Source organism: Anser anser (genome assembly GCF_964211835.1).
Source record: "Anser anser genome assembly, chromosome: 20".
In the NCBI taxonomy this organism is placed as follows: Eukaryota; Metazoa; Chordata; class Aves; order Anseriformes; family Anatidae; genus Anser; species Anser anser.
In genome coordinates, this window is record NC_139741.1 from 1,798,894 (window position 1) to 1,819,627 (window position 20,734).

General features: G+C 45.2%; 1 protein-coding gene across 1 annotated transcript; it reads left to right on the forward strand.

Moving 5' to 3' along the window:
- The first annotated feature begins 1,436 nt into the window (after window positions 1-1,436).
- On the forward strand, window positions 1,437-20,734 carry HEATR6 (HEAT repeat containing 6). Its single transcript, XM_083806767.1, has 20 exons — window positions 1,437-4,751; window positions 5,104-5,211; window positions 5,641-5,781; window positions 6,781-6,896; window positions 7,597-7,711; window positions 7,977-8,078; window positions 8,467-8,604; window positions 9,788-10,080; window positions 10,471-10,648; window positions 10,828-11,034; window positions 11,600-11,699; window positions 11,908-12,263; window positions 13,204-13,326; window positions 13,818-13,904; window positions 14,716-14,850; window positions 16,006-16,128; window positions 17,169-17,293; window positions 17,990-18,086; window positions 18,512-18,716; window positions 19,190-20,734. The coding sequence occupies exons 1-20, from the start codon at window positions 4,572-4,574 to the stop codon at window positions 19,738-19,740; spliced, it is 3,480 nt and encodes a 1,159-aa protein (XP_083662893.1). The 5' UTR covers window positions 1,437-4,571; the 3' UTR covers window positions 19,741-20,734.

Genomic DNA, 20,734 nt, shown 5'->3' on the forward strand with positions numbered 1-20,734 from the left:
CGCTTTCAAAGGTCTCGTTTTCCCTGAGGGACCAAACTGACCTGGCAGGGAGCGACTGACCGGGTCCATCAGCCAGCTTGCGGGGGGGCAAATCTGGAGCTGCAGAGGCCCCCCCTGAAACGGCGGCTGGCCGGGCTGAGATCTGGCACCCACCCGGCCCCCTCCAGCGGGGTCCCCAGGTGCTGGTGGCCCCGGTGACTTGCACGGCACAGAAGAGCCCGGCGTGACTCAGCAAGCGCCGGGTGCCAGGCCAGGGCTTTGGCGCTGTGACCGTCCCCCAGCAACGCCGACACCTGCAATTCCGGCAGAGCCTGGGCTGGCTTAAGGCACCGTGTTACTTAAATATTTTATAGAAAATCATTAAGCAATTAAATCTGGCAGTTCTCTCATCGTATGAAAAGCGGCTTGTAGTCTGTGCAGTAAACAGGGCAACGCTTTCCGTTCTTTCTGGATGTCTTCTTGGAGTCTTAACTCCAATCCTTGCTTCAGAATAACTATAATTATCTCTAATTGCCATTATTGTTTAACATTTTTAGCATTTGCAAGTGCAAACTGTTAGTTTTCCATGCAGATACAATCAGCAGCCAGGGTTCACAATGAAAGCAATTAAAATCCTGTGATTATTACAAGCCTGCTTGTCTATACAACAGCTTCAATCTGCATAACTTGCCAAGACGTAGGCTAGAAACTCAGACAAATCTAGCATTTATTTAGTAACCCAGCGAAGCTACTACCCCTTGCTGTCTCCAATGATTTGCATCTACGGCACTTTTTGGAAGGACAAGAGTGTCGAGGGGAGGGGAAAGAAAGCATTTTCTAGAATACGTCCCTGGAGAATACACAGCGGAGATAAAATTATGCACATGAATTATGCATATGAATTATGATTTCACTCCTATTTTTGTTGGGATTAGCTCATGTTTGGTGTGCATCCCTGGCAGGCGGCTGCGGCCGGGCAGCCAGCAGAGCGCTCTCCAAGTCCCAGCAGGTCGCTGCGCTCTCGGCCCCGCGTTCCCCTCCCGGCGGCTGAGCACCGGCGGCAGCCGGGGCTGTTACTCAGCGCTCATTTATGGGTTTATGGCACCTCTCCTGAAAACGTGCAAAGGATGAAAACAGATTTAGATGTACAAGTGAAAAACAAGCCTGCGCTATTTCGTGCAGAGGGGGAGGTGTCGCAGGCTCGCTGCCACCAGCCAGGCTCCACCGGTGTCCCCGGGGTCCCCGTCACCTCCTGCGGAGGTGGCACGGGAACGTCCCAGCCTCTGCCTGGGAAGACAAAACCCAGGGCGAGGAGCACGAGCGGGATGCAGGGGCCAAATAGGTACCAGCTGTGCTTCCAAATCACTGCACCAGCCTCAGCTGCAGTTCCCAGCCCAGCCTGTGTAAGCCACTAAATGAGTCCGGTAGTCCTTCACCCAGAAATAGCTTTGGAAACCTGAGCCCTGGTTCTCAGGAGGGCTGGGTGACCTCAGACCGCGGCGTTCCCGTTTGGAAGGAGGTTTAATGCCCCTCGCCGGAGAGGAGGAATTAGCCAAATTAGCCAGCTCACCAGGGCAGGTTGAGGGCTCAGGGAACCAGGTGGGGGGACCCAGCCCGGGCTGGATGCAGGCAGCGGGGTGCCAGCAGTGCGGGTGGGCACCCTTCCTGCTGCTCGTGGGTGCTCTGCGTGCCGCGTCCCATCCCCACGTCCCACTTCTGATCCCGCCGTGCAGCAACAACCCCGACTTCGCCAGCAGTCGCTTGCATGAGAAAACGAGATTAGGAAAATATTCCAAGTATCCGTGTCTGTCCTTCAGTGGCAAACAAACCCGGAGCCAGCGCTGTTTGTCCGTCAGCCGGCCCGCAGCTTGGGAAAACAGCTGGGGAGCGCAGTGGGAGACACCTTTGGCACCAGCGGAGATAATGCTGAGTACCGCGCTGAATCTGCACGTGCCTTTGGAGAACTGTAAACGTGTAGCATCTCGCAGGCAGGGGCGCTCACTAAATCTCCATTCCTGAACTTCCCAGGGATGGAGAATCTGCATGTGCATGGTTGCTTCCCTGGGCACGTGGATTTTTCTAGATTCCGGTGCCCCAGCTGGTTCAAAATTATGCTTATAAGAGGTGAAAAGTTGGGAAATTTGGAGGACTGATGGCAACAGCGGTATCCTGGAGAGCCTGGCAAAGAAACCTCCTGAAATTCTGATCTGAGTTTTGGGCCAGTTATTCTCCCAGGGCAATAAGATCAAGATGAACTTTTTCCATTCTGCCTTTTCCAGGAACAGACGCAGCTGACAGATCCGAAATGCAAGGAGGCAGGGAGGAATGATAGCAGTTCCCAGGTCATCGTTTTGTCAAAATCAGCAGGTATCTGCCATGCCCTTGAGCTCTCTGCCACGGCCCCTGTTCCGTGTGGCTTCCCCGTGGCAGCTGTCACCGGCCCTGCATTATCAAACCACCTGCCTGAATTTCAAGGAACTCATCCATATATTCAACAGGAATAGCAATTTCCGGGAGCTCTTGGGGGCCTGGAGATAAGAGCATCTGAAACGGGGATTTCTGCTGAGCTGTGCTTACACTGCCGGAGCTGGAATTTCTCTCGGCTCAGATATCCGCTGGGGTGCTGCATGGAGGTGGTTTTCGTTTAAGCCGTAATCAACCACGGTTCACAAAACGTTATCCCCATGGGAACTCTCCCAGTTCTGTGGGCCAGTGCAGCTCATCTCAGTGATTTTGCACTCCCCTAGCCCTGCCATAAGCTTTCCAGACATAAATTTATCCATATCTTCTCATGGCTTCTTGCAGAGGACTGTCTTGATATATTATGCTTGCCCATGGGTTCCCCACCACTGTCCTGCCCCGGTGGGGCAGCCAGCGCGGAGCCAGCAGTGCCAGCTCCTGCTTCACGCAGAGGATCAGGCCCAGCACCAGCCCTTCTGGCATCAGCGTTTGCCTGGCCCCAGTCCTGGCACCTGGGGAAGCACAGACCCCGCTGCAAGCCCCGGTGATGCGGCCTGGAGAGGACACTTTCTTTCTCTGCATGTTTTTAAGCTAAACACAGCTCCTGAAATCAATATAGGAGATTCCCCTGCAGCCTGGGGAGCCGTCCTTTCCACATTCTTTCCTGGGAACTTCAAAGGAGCTGAGGAATCCAATTCCCACTAATTTGCTTTGAAAATACCAAGCTAAAATTGTAATTATGGCACATGGCATTACAGGTGAGGAAAAGAGCCCGCCAGACTTCAGGTACTTTGTTTTCCTAAGATATGAGCATTGATGATTAAGACTTAACAGTTTAAACAATATTATGTTGCTTAATGTTGGAAGGTGTTCCTACGATTAATGAAAATTTCATAGACTGACTGGGGAAGAAAGAGACCATTTTATGTCCCATACCAGATGGCCTAACCCAGCTGCTCACTTTTTTCTTTGAACTGTGATTCTAATGACTTCTCTGTCCTTTGAAGTCTGGCTCTGTGCTGTCGAACCAGATGTATTTGCATGATAGTAGCAGAGCACGTTTAACAGTCGCGGACTTGTGCTCTTTTCCCTCATGGCCGCTGCTGGATACTGCGCAATGGTTGCTCTTGTTTGGGGTTTTTGAGGGGCGAGCAAACGTGAAGGCTTACTAGGTGCTGGTAAGATGTGTCTCCATGTAACAAATTCAGAGAAATTACTCCCTAAGCTCTGGTGAAGAGGAATTACTTCACCAGCTCTGCCTTTGGTTGCTTTGTAAACCCATGTGGTGGTTTCGGTCACAGATTTATTAGGGCCTCACAAAAGCAGGGGCTGCTGTCAAAACACAGATTTCAGCAGCACTTTAAAAAACAAAGGACAACGAGAAAGGACGAGCTTTAAATGTGTATTAAGAAGCTTTCAAAATAATAAATCACAAAATAAAATGGTGACAAAAGGAACAAAACCAAAAGCGGTCCCCGAGCATGGGTTTGGTGGAAATTTGCGCCAGGCAGAGCTGGGAAGGCACTGCTGACATTCCTGGCTTTGAAATGCCAAACCCACAGCGGCTCTGCCGAGTCCAGCAGCACCCAGCTGCGTGTATCGGGGCGCGCCTCCCGGCAGCGCTCGCTGCCTGGCACAAGCCCCAATTTCGCTCATTTTCACACCAAAACCACTCGGCGAAGACCCCCCTCGCAGAGGCTCCGCCACGGCAAAGGCGGCCACGGGCTCCCCGCCGTCACTTTGCCTCCCGGAGCACTTGGCAGCAGCGAGCGGCTCTCCGCAGGGCGACGGCTAGGCCGGGAGCTCTGTCGAGTCGAGTCGCCCTGTCGCGACATGAACACGCGATAACGACATTAACGCGTGGCTCCGCCTGAGGTTTTGCTACCTACAAAACGCGGACAACCCCCTCCGGGGGCAGTCCCGACCGCTCCGGGCCGGGTGCGGGCGGGCAGTGCCCCCTGCCGCCCCGCGCTGCCCTCAGAGGCCGCCGCCCGCCCCATGTCGCCGCGCCCCTCCCGCGGCCGCCATTTTGCAGCCTCCCCTCCCTCCTCCCCTCTATTCCCGGCCCGGCCGCCATAGGCGCCCCGGAAGGGCCCGGCGTTGCCATAACGCCGCCGCCGGGAGGGCTCAAGATGGCGGGGCCGGAGCCGGGCGGCTCGTTCCGGCGCTGCCTGGCGCGGCTGGGCGCCCTCCGCCTTCAGGCCGGCTCCGAGCTGCCCGCGGGCGGCCGCCGCACCGAGCTGCACCTGCTGTTCGACCAGCTCATCTCCGAGAGCTGCGGGCCCGCCGCGGCGGCCGGGCCCAGCCCGCAGGTACCGGGGCGCTGCGCTGGGGGCACCCCACGCGTGAGCGGCGCGGGTCGTCTCTGAGCTTCCCTGTGGGTTTTTTTTATTATTATTTTATTTCGGGTTTGGCTATCATTTCTGGCCTTGGTTTTGCCCCGCTGTCCGCTGTTCGAGCGGCACCGCTGCGGTTTGGAGCCGTTTAAGCGACGAGCGAGGGAAAGGGAAGGCTCCCAAGTGGGAGCTTCGGGCGTCTCGTTAGTTATCCACGCGTATCGGTGTTGGGGTTATACTGGCTATGAGATCAAAGTCGTAGCCGGTGATGTGGTTTCCACCCCAGGTTTGTCGTCTCTGAATAATAAGCTTACGCTTTCTTTTCCAGGACGTTTGTGCTTTGCTTGTCCAAGCCTGCCAGCTGGTTCATCTCGATCAGGCGCATCTCGTCAGCAAAGTCTGCCAGCTTATCTATCACTTACTTAACAGATTTCAGGTACGGAAAGTTTGGCCACGTCTCTCTGTTCCCTCTGTGCTACCTCCCTACCTCCCCACTAAGCTAGAGAGGCCTTTTCTTTCTTTTACGAAGCCGTGGAGCTGGCCTTTGTGCCAACTCACTTGGATTTTTGTTCTGTCGTTCCTTTACCTTTAGCTGAGGTTCTGATCTGTGGCTCTAGCATGGCTGACAGCTTCCTTGTGTAAAAACAGCTCCCGGTCATAAGTAATACACCACAGGAAATACTCCTGGTTATAAGACGTTTGTGTGAATTTATCCTTTTCTTAATTGTAGCCTGATTCTGTGATGATGTGTAATTGTAACAGCCAGATTACACAAGTCTGTACCCATTAAGAGGGTAGATATATTGATCTTAATGCTACAGGATGATGTATTTTTCTTGACTGTAATCTTTTTCTGTTATGGCAGGTGACATTTGATGAACAGAACTTGAATTTTCTTCTCTCCTACTGCATCTCTGCTCTTAAGCAGTGCAGCTCTTGGATGCATGTAGAAATCCTGCAAGCTTTAGCAGCTCTTGTTTACAATAATGGACCTAAATGCCAGAAGGTAGGTTTACAAACTAGGGGAAACTAACCAAGAAAATCTTGCAACCTCCATTGTTTCTTCTTTTTTTCTTTTGGAGAGCAGGGGAGGGAAGTGGAAAACATATCATGTTCTCAAACCACTGTACCTTTTAGGTTAATATTAGACCCCGTTTAAATTGTGCCTGGTATCTGTGGAAAAGTTGAATTTCAGGTGTGTTAGGTGTGTATCGTAACAATCAGTAGATGACAAGCTTCTTCCCGTGCTGAATGATGCTGTACCTGCAGGCTGCAGCTGTAGGGACCATCTGGGATCTGGCTTGAGCCAAAGGCACACTGTGAAGGAAGGGCACCTGGCTCAGCCTGCAGACTAAGCCCCCTGGTTTGTCTGTGTGTCAGGCAGGAAGAACGTGGGGAGCTTTGAATTGCACATTACTCAGCAGGCTCCATTGAGGATCCGGAAACTTATCCCACAGCCAGATCAGGTCTTTGATGTGCAATGGGCTCAAAGCCACTTCAAAGTCGAGGCTCTGTAGTATCAGTCCTGGGCTTGCACGAAGCTCCTTGTGGCTGCGGTGTGACTGAGAGTGGTTGATATGTTGAATTCTCTTGCTATCACCAACTCTTGGCAGTTTGCAGAGCAGTTTCTGCTGTTTGTCTGGAGCACGGGGTAGTGATGCTGGCAGTGTTGTAGCTGCCAGCTTGCGTGGGTTTGTAGCCTAGAAAACTGCATCAGTTTGGTACAGCAGTTGTTACTAACTTAGCTTTATGTCTGGGAAGAAGGCATAAATTGTGACTCAGCCTGAGCTATGCTCACACTCAGTACTTTTTTAATACAAAATAGGAGAGCTTTGGAAATGCACGTCATCTGGTCAGTTTGGTAAACATAATCTGTCTCTGGAATTTGAAATTGCAGCTGACAACTCTTTTTTTGTAGTATAGATATATTTAACTACCAAACAAAAGAGCCATCAGGCTGAGGGAAGAGCATTGACCCCTAATGACTTCTGCTGGTTTGTTTCAGTATCTCCCGGATTTGCTGGGCAAGACGGGACTCCTGGTGCAGTTCAGTGATTCTGCTCAGCCCAACACGGAGCTCAGGACGGCAGCACTACACAGCATGGCAAACCTGTGTCTCAGGTGCGTACCAGCCTTTGTGGGTGGTGGAGTGGGTGCCTTAGAAGGTGTACATCTGACAGCACGGGCAGCTGGTCTGCTCTGTCCGCACTAGGAAGAGCAAATGTGGGACCTGTAGGCTGTAGATGCTTAAACTTGAAGTCTAAAACGTTAGTGCTCCAAGCTATTGTGTCCTCTGCGGATAAAACTGAACTCTCAGACTTCTGGAAATAGCGTTATTGTGGGAGATGTTTAGGAAAGAAAAGAAAGTGTTTTGTCTGGTCCTGTGGTAATTGCTGGGAGGTTGTGAGGCCTCCATCCTTGGGGGTGCTCAGAACGTGAATGGACGTGGTCCGGGGCAACCTGCTGTCATCGGCTGTGCTGTGGGCAAGGGGCTTGGAGTAGCTGATCTGCAAAGGTACCTTCCAACCTCAGCTATTCCGTGATTCGAATTTCAGGAAAATCACTTGCAGTATTAGGGCTGTCCTCTGAACGTTATCAAACGTGCTTTGGTGGCTTGAAGTAACTAAAAGTTTTGGAAACGGATGCTTAGGAATCCATTAAAAAAGAATTTGCTTAATTACTTTAAAGCTACTGCAGCAATGGCCAACTTTTATTTTATGGTACTTATGGCAGCAAAGATTAAAGTGATGCAATTTTCCTTTCTTCCTACAGTAAATCAAGAGACAGATTATAAAGCAATGATTTGTCTCTTTTATTTTAGTGTGCCTGGGCAGCCATACTTGGATGAGTCCTACCGAAGTGTCTGTTTTCAAACTTTTCTGAGTGTTCTGCAGTCTTCAAAAACCTCTGATGTAGATGACATCACCTTCTGCGTGGTAAGTGTGAGTCTAGGATACTCTAATCAGGAAATTGTGCTGCTGGAATATTGGAATTTGGGAATATATGAAATTTGGAATGTTTTCAACTGAGATTTTGCTTAAATAGACTTTTTTTTTGTTTCACTTTAACAGGATATTATAAATAACTGTCAAAGTAACTATGTTGAGCAAAGCTTTAACTGCCTAGAAGGTCACTTGAGAGATGTGAACCTTCAGTGTTTTGGGAAGGAAAAGTAAATAACTCTGTGCTTTTTGCTTTCAGTTGCTACAGAATGCACTGAAAGGTATCCAGTCGCTTCTAAATGGCGGGAAGATGAAATTAATGCAAGCTGACCAGCTTGGATCTCTTCTTGCAGTATTAAAGGTAAATACTGAGATAGACATTGGAAAGTGTGCGTTCCAGTTGCCCGTTGCGTGCAAAACAGTATGGGAAGATGAGGAAGAAAGAGCAGAGAAGCCTGAGTGTGGGGGAAAGACGTAGTGTGAGATATAAAGAAAAAAGCATCGTGTTTCTCTCACAGCATCTTAGCTGCAGTTCCTACATAAGAATGTGAGAGAAAGATGGGAGGCCTGTTTTTTTGGACCCACTTAAAGTCCTTCTGGAGATGGCTGTTACATAGCATGGGGAGAGGCAAGACGTGGAAGGGAGGATCACAAGGCAAAGGGAAAAGTGATGAACGCCTGAGGAAATACACAGCAAATCTTTGTGCATCAAAAAGGAAAAAATGCTAATATTTCTGTTACTCTTCTAGAAGTGTATGTTTCACGGCCTGCCGGGACTGAGCATAGAGGTGCCTGCAGCCTTGTACCCAGCCCCGTTACCTCAGTATGACAAAAGGTCGCCCGTCAAGCAGGAGCAGCCAGAGCCGGCCGCCTCGAAGGCAACAGGGGTAAACTGAAATCGTACTGATTCTCCTGCGTGCTCGTGTGCGTGTTTGTTGAGGTTGTATGTTACCTGATAAGGTATTAGTGGCTAATGGTCTCTTTGCATTTTGGGCACGATACATTTTTTTGTTTTCTTTTGCTTTAAAGATATTGGTTATAAATCTCTGCACTGAATCGAATTGCTTTGTGAACTCGGGTGACAAGAACAAATGGCTCTGCAGAGACTGGTTTTCTTGACTTAAGCTGTGTGCATCAGAGATTCGTCTGTAGCCAAGAATTCTTGGCCTGCAGACGTGGAATTGATGCTTGCAGACTAGCCATAGTTTTTTATTTTGTAAATTGCATTTTCTCTCCTAACATCTGCATAGTCATTTCAACTTTTTCTAAGGGAAGTCAAGTTCACCTAGAGACTGATACTTAGAGACCGATTTTCTTTCTTTTTTTTTCTGTTTTTCCTCTCCTCCCTAGCTGTTCTGCTTAATTCTTATACAGGTTATTATTTAACCCTGTAAATTTTTTTTCCCCTTTAATGTCTTTCAGATAATTGGTAATCCAAAGTTCGGTAGTCATGTTGACTCGTTTCTTTTTAGATGTTAAATAATTACTATAAATCCAAAAGAACTGCAAAAGCACTGGCTGTTTTTATTAATTTCTGTGCGAAATGTATTTTTCAAATAAAAGTTTTTTGTTGAAAATTTTTTGCTTTACTGATAAAGAAGCCAAGGGTTAATTTTTGAGGCTATTCAGATATAAATTGCTTACTTACACTAGGATGTTAGTATATTGACCTTACTGTTGTTACTAATAGGCAGAATTTGCAGTCTCTCAGATACTGATGGTGTGATTTTTTTTTTTAGATATGTACAATATTGTATATACATTTTATTGCATTTATACATGCAGTATTGTTGCATTGAGGATGCTAAATAGCTGTAATAACTCATAGTTAAACTAAATTTCATCTAAACATGTTTAGAAACTAAAACTGTTTTGTTGATGTACTTATACAAAGGGCATGATTTATTATACTGAACTCTGCTTTCGTCTGGATTAACAATTAGCTTTGTTTTCAGATGAGATCTTTTCCAATAGTAAAAGATTTACCACTATGAAACATTTGCACATCTTTATAGATACTACTTCAAAAATTTTTTTAAATAATCTATTTATTTTTTTTTTAAAAAACAGAACCGAAGAAAAAAGTCCAAAGGGAAACAAAAGAAAGGAGAGCTTGCAGAAGAAGGAAGAGAAGATTTGTGTGATACAGGAAAGGAATCGATCCGTGGAGTTGACATGCTGAAACTGCGCTTGGGGGATGCACAGAACAGTAGTCATTCAGATCCCAAGACTCTTGCATCAGATGCTGCATATGTGCCTGCTGGAAAGGATCACTTATCTTCACACTGTACTAGCTGGAAGAGAATCAGCAGCAGTGAGTCAGAATATTCTGATGCTGAAGGTGGAATACAGAGCAAAACGAGGTTATTGTTGTTCGTGTGATCATAAAACATAGTAGCAAGTAGTGCTGTTTTCATAACAATTTAAGTTTATCACATTAAATCATCCCTTTTGTTCCTGTAGATCTAGTACCAATTTTGCATGTGTGCAGACTTTCTTTCAGAGGATCCCAGTGCTTTGTTCTTAATCAAAACTGTTGAAAAAATCACTTTTCTGTTTATGTTGTGGTACAAGAAAAATGGAAGGCAGTAATTAACATTGGCTTGAAAGTAAACTTGCCCTTTCTGTTCCCGGTTTTGGTCTGAAATACTTCACTTACTGCTTTCACGGCTAGCCACTAACATGAAAGAGGTTAAGTCCATTACTTTTCACTGCTGCTATTCCATTAATCTTTTTGCTTATTTGTTTTTAAGGTCTTACCAAGCCAAAGTTCGTCAAGGGGCTCTAGCCTGTTTCCTCTCTACTATCAAATCGATAGAAAAAAGAGTTCTTTACGGCTACTGGTCAGCGTTTGTTCCTGATGCGCCTGGCATTGGCAGCCCCCAGTCAGTGTCCCTGATGACTATTGCTTTAAAGGACCCTTCTCCAAAGGTTAGACGGTTTTGAGTAGATGAAGCATTTTTCAAGTATTAATCTTAAGTTATTCATCTCGCATAGTAAGAATGTGATACTCATCATGTGCTTGAGACGATCATTCCAGAAGGCCTGTGAGAAAACAGTGTTTTCTCAAAAGATCTGCTGTGGCTAACAAAAATGTTTTATCATTTCAGACACGTGCCTGTTCTCTTCAAGTTCTCTCAGCCATTCTGGAAGGTTCGAAGCAGTTTCTTTCTGTTGCTGAAGATGCTAATGATCACAAGAGAGCTTTTACACCCTTCTCTGTAACTATTGCTTCTAGCATCCGGGAGCTGCACCGCTGCCTGCTGCTGGCCCTGGTGGCAGAATCATCTTTTCAGACACTAACACAAATCATCAAGGTAATTGCACTGTCAATGTTTCAAGCGCTACCCAAGAGCTGATATTGGTCTCTAGATTTTTTTTTTTTTTTGAATAAAGATTGCGCAGTTCTTGTAGCTGTTGAGGACCAAGGGGGAAGAGGGACAAATACTGTCATCGTATCACAGAGCTTCAATGACAGAGTCTTTCTACAAAGGCCTAGGGTCTCTTTTCTCTTCAGTGCAGTTCTCTTGTTCTGCATTTCTTTCATGTATTCTTTTTTTGAGGTGAATGAGCCTGTGTAATGTTTGTGAAGACTTACCCTGCCTTCGAGACTTAAATCCAAACTGCCATCTTAAGAAGCAAAAGTTTTCCATGGGCTATTGAAGTTTCTTGGTCTTTATGCCAGGTCACAGTACTTACATACTTGTTGTAGGAGCCAAGTTTGTAACCACATTCAAAGAGCAGCTAACTGGGTCATTTTTTTCAGGTGCACTCAGATACTTAGCTGTCTAAACGGCCTAAATTGCAAATGTAAGAACGAATGTATTGGAGGCCAGGCTGATGTTGTAACCACCACTCCGTGTATGTTTTTATGTGTTTCAGTGCCTTGCAAATTTGGTTTCAAATGCACCATACAGCCGTTTAAATCCTGGGTTGCTGACAAGAGTCTGGAACCAGATAAAGCCATACATTTGTCATAAAGGTTTGTTCTGTATACCCGGGGCCTCTTTGCATGTTATTCCTTAATTCAACGTTGGTTATTATGCAATATTATAAATACATAACTAGAGGTGGCACCATCAAATTATATGTTATGGTCTGTCTCATTTGAAAATGTCTGAAAAAAAATGCTGAGGTCTCAGATGCTAATGGGCTGGCTTTCTCTTCCCCCTCCCTGTTCTTTCTTGCAGATGTTAACGTTCGAGTTTCTAGCCTCACGCTATTAGGGGCTGTAGTATCTGCCCAAGCACCCTTACCAGAGGTGCAGTTACTTTTGCAACAGCCCAGTTCTTCAGGGCTAAACAGTAGCGGTAGTGGAACCCCTCATCGTTTTAATTCTTCCGAGCAGTGGAGAAAAGCCGTCCCCTTGGAAGGGGAGTCTCCAGATAATCCAGTGGGATGTATGTCTTCAGAACCGTGCTGGCTTATTCGTCTCTGTATTTCCATCGTTGTTCTGCCCAGAGAGGATTCCTGCTCTGACAGCGATGCTAACTTTCCATCTGGGAGCGTTTATGAACCATCTCCTGTTCGACTGGAATCCTTGCAGGTGACGATGAACAGTTAGCTTGTAAAATGAACAGCCTGGTACAATATCAAATTGCCTCACATCAGCCAAGTCTTGTGGGTTGCCTTTGTTTTTAGCTCGCTCAGTGAGATTAGGTGAAAGCATTTGCTAGAGCAGCATTTCTGATCTGTTGTGGCTGAAGGAGCAGTAGCATTTTGATTCTATGCCTGTGGCCCCAGCAAAGCCCTCCCAAAGTAAAGCTGCAGCAGTGAGTTCTGCCTGATTTTTGCTACCTTTATTATTTTTAAATATTACTTGGTTGTAAGTGCTGGCATCTGGTGAAAGCTGTGAGTTTTCCCCCATGCAAACTCCTCTGTACAGAATCTAAATTAAAGTTTTGCTAGAAAACGGGGGTGGGAGTCAGGGGAGTGGTGCTGGAAACCTCGCAATTGATGAACAGAGTGGGAAGAGCTGCAGGATGATGCTGCATGGCTAAAGTACCACCTGTAAACGTTGAGGCTTGGCCCTATTTTTCTTCATGTAACCACAGAAAATGGTAAGATTTTGTAGCGTGCATCCCAAGGGTCTCATACTTTCTCTGGAACAACGGATATTTGTTAAATCTAGCTTCACAGAACACAGCAGCAGTATTGCAGGGGATGCAGAATATATTACTCTTACAGACACTCTTGCTTATTTCTTTTGCTACAGGAGACCTCATTTAACTTATGGTAAATAATTCATTGTGTTGCTACCCAATAGTGCTTTTGTGGCTCTTTTAAAAACGATATAGTGGAATCGGAAGGTTTTTAATTAGCTCTACTCTTCTAGAAGTTGTCCTGTAAGGTGTATCTGTTACATTAGACTTCAGTATATGGTTGCTGTGTTGGTTCGCCTGTTAACCTGCTGCCTGTGTTTCAGTTAGTTTGGTTTAATAGAGAGAAAAAATGCTGAATTGATTTTATCTCTTGGTTTTGTTTAGGTATTGGCTCTCCTTGTGAAAGGGTATTTCTCTATGGCTCAGACCTATTTGCTAGAACTTGGAGAAGTGGCTTGCAAATGCATGGAAGAAGTGGATCCATCCATTCAGCTTCATGGAGCCAAAGTAAGAGTGTGAGGAAACACCAATATTATTTTACCGAGTCAGTTTTGCTATTTGGTGTGCTTTGCAAATGCAGATGAGTAATGCTGAATATTCAGAGTCTGTATTTTTCACTTAGCAGCACTTTGTAATGAGCTGGTGCCTGCTGTAGCTCTTTGGAAATGCAGCACCCTGCCACTTTGGGAAGTGCATCTTCTACTTCTAGTCTTGAATTCTTAACGGATGTTTGGCCCGTTACCCAAAAAGAAATCTCAAAAAAAAACTTCCTCTTTGCCGAGCAATTTGTTATGCTGCTTTAGCTGGGGATTTTATGTAAGAAAGGCTTTTCCTCTAATTTCTTTGCTAGCAGGGACAGGATAGAGTCCAAATTAATACTGGATCTCATATTTTTGTTCCTTGGGTAAATAAGTATAGTCCTAGGTAAAGGTTACTGTAGTTCTGTGGTACGTGAGTCATCCTTGATGAAGATCTAGCTGCTTTCTGTTTCCTTGCAGCTTCTGGAGGAGCTGGGCACAGGTATAGTACAGCAATACAAACCTGATTCAGCTGTTGCCCCTGATCAGAGAGTACCGGTCAGCATGGTAAGTGTGTGGGCTCCCTCTGAGATTGCACTCAGAGCTTCCTTTCTTGAATTCCCTGCAAAGTTACTGGCATGGGAACAAATCAATCGCAGGAAAGCAGAACAGGAGTAAATACCTGCAGCTTTATAGGCACTGGGATGTACGATTGCTGTAGACCTCCTCCGTTATTTTGGCATTTATTTTAGACTGTAGGCAAGTGATCGTTTTACGTGGTATTAACAATGCCTCTGCCTTTCCTCATCCCACTTCTTCCTGCCTGATGTAAGTCAGGAAGCTGGAAGAGCAGTGCACACTTTGCATGTGTCATTGCTGCTACATAAAACCTGGAAGTAGACGTATAGCTTTATGGTGTTCTGTGAACAGAAGGTAACTTTAAAAAGTTATTTAGAGTATACTAAATCCTAAGCTTGTCACCAGTGACCCTGCAAGCTGGGAAACGTGTCCAGTAGTAGTGGTTTCCTGTTACTTGTTGTGAATGGAGATTGTCAGGTAAATGAAAATACCCAGCTTTGTGGTTTCAAGAATGGAATTGTACTTCTGCCTAATGCAATAGAAGTGGGTGTATCCCCTTGAGAAGGAACAAACACAACTCGGCGAATAAGCACTTTACAGCGGTACTAAAATATCTTAAATACTTTATTCTGGATGTTAATTATTTTAGGGTTCCAAATAGTTGTAATCACTTTCTTGTGTGATTTTGCTACCTGCTGTAAGTACGTCTTCTAAATGATTGTAGAAAAAGACAAACTATTACAGAACTTAGGCATAATTGCCGAGTTGTAACAGGTAAACCTGTCTGCTTCTTGTGCAGGTTGTCACTTTCTGGACTATGATGTTAAATGGCCCTTTACCTGGTGCTCTGCAGAATTCTCAACATGCAACTCTTCAGACGAGTGCCTGTGATGCTCTGTCCTCCATCTTGCCAGAAGCTTTTGGCAGTCTGCAGGTAACGGAGCACTTCTATAAGCCTGGCGTTTTTTACCTGCTGAGACTTTTTTCTTGTCTGCTGGATTGTAGTAATATAAAGCCTTTATATGGAGAAGGTAGGGAAGCCTTCTGGAATATTTCTTGCGTTCTGAACAAGCTGTGGCTATTGAGGACTGGAAAAAGCAATGTTGAGAGTAATTAGTCTCACAAACCAATTAAACTGCGGGTCACAGAAGCTTTTTGGCCCTGCTATGAATACTCAACCTTGGCTATTGATGCATGGGATGGAGGGCAAGAATTTCTTCGCATGAGGGAGGGGTGAAGGGTTGCTATTTTGCTGGTTAAGCATTTGAAGAGAGAGCTGAGCTAACAGCCGTGGACTGATGTTCACCAATTTGCATGCAAGTTTTTTCTTTTGGCTGGCTTTTAAAACATCAAACTGCAGTGTTTGCCCTGGCAGAAGCAAACGAATATGCTGGCCCTCCTCTCCTTTTGCAACATGAAATATGCTTCTAAACATGAAAGCCTTGGCAGCGTACCACCACTGCATTGTGCAGCTCCTTTTATGTCACTGTGCCCTTCTTGATGGGGAGTACTCTGCCAGATCTCATTTGCCCAAGAATTGCTAGTACAGCAGTATCTCTGGTATTCTCCGTCTGGTTTCTCCAAGTACAGCGTGTACTTCGTCGCTCTGTACTTTGATCTTGTACACTCTCTTGTCCCTGTGGTCACGTGGGGTCAAGTCAGTGCCCACTCTGACCCTTTGCTCTGGTGAAACAAAGATCTTCGTCGCGGTTTGGTAAACTGGCAATCTGTCCAGGATGAACTTAATCTACCTTGGTGTCCTTGTTTACGAAGTGACAGGAGAAAGCAACTGATCCAGGTTGTTTCACCTCTGATGGGCCATTTGCCTTCTGCGTTTGGATGATAGATAGTATTTTGATTCCTTCATGGTATTATCTGATAGCAACAAGGCAACTTTTTCTGGAATTGTTGTGGCTTTCTGTGTGACATCCAGAAATGCCCGTCAGTTTACCTTGAAGAAGAGAGTACACTCTGAATGGTAGCTTCTATAGATTCCATGTATTGCAGTCTTTCAGAGTATTTGTCAGTTGTCTTTCTTTGATTTTTTTTTTCAGTTTCTCTCTGTTGCCACGACTGCTTATCGTTTCAGAATGACCAGCAGATCCTGTGCATCACTCTGCTGCTTGGCCTGAACCACAGTGAGACCCCACTGGTAAAAGCTGCTGCTGCACGTGCCCTTGGAGTCTACATCCTCTTCTCTTGCCTTCGTCAGGTCAGAACTTGTTTATTTTTCTTATTTTGAACTGTTTTAGAATGCATTTGATAAACCACGAGATATGGGACCTGAATTTGTTTGCAATGGTTGGCCTTCCTTCTTGCTTTCGGTCTTTGGCATATGTAGTTTTTTCTTTGCTGTCTCCATTTTGGCTCCTGCCTTGTGTGGTGAACAGACTCAGCGCAGTTCTGTGTGAGATGAAGCAGAACCCAGAGTGCCTCCTAAGGGAACACAAAAGGAGGTAGGTCAGGATCTTCCCCAGGCTCTCAGGGACCAAACGGAGAGGCTAGGTTGGCACGAAGGAGCTGCAAGAGATGGAGTAGAGCTGGGAAGAAGAGAGCAGCTATATGCCTCTCTAGGGTTTAACTAAAGTATTTAACAGGAAGGGGCTTCAGTTTTGCTTAAAACTGACAAGTAAAGCTCATTCAGAAAAAAATGCTGATTAGCTTCCACAACAATTTGATCTTAGCTTGGTTGGGTTAGTAGCTTTTTTTGCGATGTAGCCTTAAGTGAGTGATTTTAACAAAAACAAATTCAGTACTAGCTGATGCTGCAGTTTTAGTTCAAATGTTTTGCAAGAAAAATCCTTTATTGTGAGCAAAGAAATGAAAATGAAATGTAATGTAGCATAGAAGAGAAAATTAAACAAGCAGCTCAACAAGGAGTTTGGTGAAGCAATTACTTTCTTAATATTGGGATTTGATGAGTATAAAATTGACAGTCTAGGTAATTATGTTAAAATCCAAAGTAACTAAGCACCAATGGAATTAAATTATACAGTGAAACCTTTCAGCAAAAGCTACCTAGGAGAGTGGTGAGCTTGGTCGCCATGGTGGTTTAGGCTGTTAATTAAAGATCAAACAAACCTGTACAGAAAGCACCGTAAACACATTAAAAGTTCATGCCTAAGAAAGAATATGTTAATAGAGGCAGTCTGTGCAGATCTCATTTTCCCTAGAAGGGCCAGATGTGTATGTTACTAAGGAAATCACGCAGATTTTTAAAACTTTCTAATCACTTTTTTTTTTCTTTTATAGGATGTGATGTTTGTGGCAGACACAGCAAATGCTATTCTGAATTCCCTCCATGACAAGTCTCCGAATGTCCGTGCCAAAGCAGCCTGGTCCCTGGGCAATCTTACAGACACTCTGATTGTCAACATGTACGTCAGTGGGCTTTGGCCCACAGAGGTCCTCTCAGTGCCTTTATTCCCCTAGCAAATAGAGGGCAGTTAGTATCAAAAAGACAAAATCTGTGGTCAGTGTGTCAAAACTGAATGCTTCTTTGTAGCCACTCTTCAGCATGGGTAGACACACGGCCTGTATTACAAATATCCCGTACCCAGCTGAGGTCAAGTTCAACTTCACTGCTTGATTTTTAGGTCTTTCTAATCATTAATTCTAGTGTATGCTCCAAGATTACTTTTCAGTTTTGTTTTTTTTTTGTATGTTACTTTGTGTAATTGCATGTTCCCTGGTTACTTTACTTTAACATACTACAAAAGTACGATTAATAAATATTTAACACTTCCTCGAGCCAAAGACTGGAGGACGCCCAGCCCGCTGTTACATTTTTAACAGGAGAAATAGTTATCATATATTCCTGCTAATGAATTGCCTCTGAGCAATTCATTGCCCTCTGTCTTTTATTACAGACGTAATGCATTGCTAACAGGCTTTCTTGCATTGATAGCTTGGTTTTAAATTAATAAACATAGTGGTCACATGTAGTGAGGTCTGCCTTACATATTAGCCTTCTACAGAGTGAAGGTTGTTCAAATGACTTTATAAAGGATTGTATCACATCTTTGAGAGTGGATTAACTGAGCCGGTCTTTCACAAGGTAATCCTTCTCCTAGGGAAACAATGGGACAGAGTTTTCAAGAGGAATTTTCTGATCTCCTCCTGTTGAAAATGTTACGGTCTGCGACCGAAGCATCCAAGGACAAAGACAAGGTATGAGGGGGAAGGAAGGTGGAGGATTGTAGCGTAGTTAGCTCTCTTACATTTTCATTTTAAAAAAAGGCACCATGTACTTGCTTTTAGGGTGTTCTGCCCCAACAGACAGTGAGCTGCAGGTCAGCATCCTCTCCTGAGGGTCGATGTGTGGGATGTTTCCCATGTCTGTGGCCTGCAGGGCACTTGATTTTGTGCTTGTCCACAGTGTGAGGATTTTTAATTCTTTCGGAATGATCATTTGCAGAGACTGATCTTTCTGATGGTATTTAAGTTACATCTGAAAAGACACCAGCTTGGTTCCAGATGGGTTCCTTGTTGACTCTATGCATGATCATGTAGCAGGCTGGACAAAGGCTTTGCCCATAAGCTAAAAGCCAAAATACTTTTGTGGGAGCTTTTTTCTTCTTTTTTTTCCCTTTTAGGTAAAGAGCAATGCAGTCCGGGCCCTTGGGAATCTGCTTCATTTTCTTCAACCGTATCATGTAGCAAACCCCAGATTTAGGGAAGCCATCGAGGAATCTCTTCAGGCCCTCATTTCTACTGTTCTGAGCGAGGCCACCATGAAGGTGCGCTGGAATGCTTGTTACGCGCTGGGGAATGTGTTCAAGAACACTGCCTTGCCACTGGGTGAGTAGACTGGTTCCCTGGCTTTGGATTTGTACAGCAGGTTGTGGTTTTAATTAGGCAGTCTGTGTTACAAATGTGCTGGGGAAGAGGGGAGAAAGCAACCTGAGCTGAATCGTGTTGTCATATCCAGAAGTATATCTTTCCCAGAACTCTAGCCCGTGAAATAGGCTCAGATCCTGGAAGTGCTGATACAGTCATAACTGTGCTGTATTCAGTCGGATCTGTCATGTTGGAGAAGAATGGGTTTACAGCTGTGATTAGATGCAAAGTGTTGCTTTTCCTCTTACAAAACTTCAGATTAACTGTTCTAAAACTATTTCATTTTTCATAAGCCCCGCTTCTCTCATTAGACCAGCATAAATACAGTAAATGTAAGCCCATTAAATATTTTAGAGATACATTTACAGTTTTGTCTATTTTGAGTGATCGAAAAGGGTTTGTGTTGTTGTTGTGTTTATTTTTATTACTATTAGGAGAGGCTCCTTGGACCACACAAGCATATAATGCGCTTTCCTCAGTAGTGAAGTCTTGCAAGAATTTTAAAATCCGAATCAAATCAGCCATGGCCCTCTCCATCCCTAGCAAGAGGGAATGCTATGGACCCACTGAGCAGTTCTGCCAGATCTGGGATGCCTTGGTGGAAGCCTTGCAGAAAAGTGAAGACACTGAGGACTTTCTGGAATTCAAGTACAGTGCCAGCCTCAGAACACAGATCTGCCAGGCTCTGCTTCACTTATTAAGTCTGGCAAAGAGCACGGACCTGCCATTAATTTGGAAAACCATAACAGAAAATGGGGATGCAATCAGATCCTATGTCTTGCAATATATGAAATCTGGAGTTGAAGAAAATGAAGCAGGAACGCACACAGACTTGTGCGAGAGGGAGAGAAAGTTAAAAGGAGCTATTGAACATCTCAATGGGATAGAGAAACAGGTGGAGGGCAAAGCTGGCGTAAGAGTGTGTGTTTACCTAGAAGGTATCTTGACAAACCATGCCAATGCCACTGAGTTAACAAAGACCTAAGCAGGAACACCTGTTTCAGTGGCCAGTAACTTGCACATCTGATTGCACACAGAGAAAAAACACGCTGCTTGGAATTGTGCAGGTCATCCAAAAGAGAAGATTCCTGTTGTTGGTGTTAAACAGTTTGTTTTGAACTTTATTCATTCATAACACCTCATAAAACATTTTTTTTTTTAAACTTTTGTTTTGAATGAACTCTTGAAATCATCCTCAGTTGGTTTTGTTTGTACCTGTTACGATGTTAGCACTGGGGAAACAAATGTCCGTTCTTTGTATGTTTTATAAAAACAGCCTCTTCTATGAGCTTATCTGAAAGCCTTTTGTTACTATTGCTGCTATATTCAAAATCGCATTTGTAAGGGGAGGGATCTGGCAGAATTTTGTTTTTCTAAGCACTGCAAATTTTGCCGCTCTTATGTCCCTGCAATAAACCCGAATATGCCAATATTTGAATAACAGCTTAAAGCAAACACGCTTTGCCTTTAACCGTCTATTCCTGGTGTCTTACACCTGGCCTCCCCCTCCCTGCTGCCTTCGCTCATCCTGTCTTCCCAAACCTCAGCTCCGTGGCTCCAGGTGGGTGGTACTGCACAACAGAGGCCAGAAAATTCGAACTAGCTCCTCTGAGCTGATCAGAAGCTGGAGTTTTGACTCTTAAACCAGTGCTACTGCGGGGATCTGTCGCCTTTTTGTGGGATGCGTTGTGATGTTCTAAACCTCAGGTGGCTTTGCGTGTGCTGCTAGAGTTCTGTCCCCTTCCCCTTCCTTCGGGATTATGCGACTTACTCTGTTTGATTTGTGCTTACTGCGCTGATAGCCGGTGGAGGACGGAGCTCTGTGATGTTGCCAGGGACAAATCAATACCTCCAGGAATTAGCCCGTCTGTGAGGCACTTGGAGAGTTAAGTGCCTCTGCTGTCCTAACCTCTGCATGGATGTTTGAACAGAGTTCAGTGCAAGCCCTAGCTGTCATAAAAGCTCTTTGGGATACAGAA

What these genes read in the sequence shown, in the direction of transcription:
- HEATR6 (XM_083806767.1), top strand. Translation starts at nt 4,572, where the DNA reads ATGGCGGGGCCGGAGCCGGGCGGCTCGTTCCGGCGCTGCCTGGCGCGG. An exon ending in GGAATACAGAGCAAAACGAG is followed by an intron (nt 10,081 to 10,470) that starts GTTATTGTTGTT and finishes TTTGTTTTTAAG; the next exon opens with GTCTTACCAAGCCAAAGTTC. An exon ending in GAACACTGCCTTGCCACTGG is followed by an intron (nt 18,717 to 19,189) that starts GTGAGTAGACTG and finishes TATTACTATTAG; the next exon opens with GAGAGGCTCCTTGGACCACA.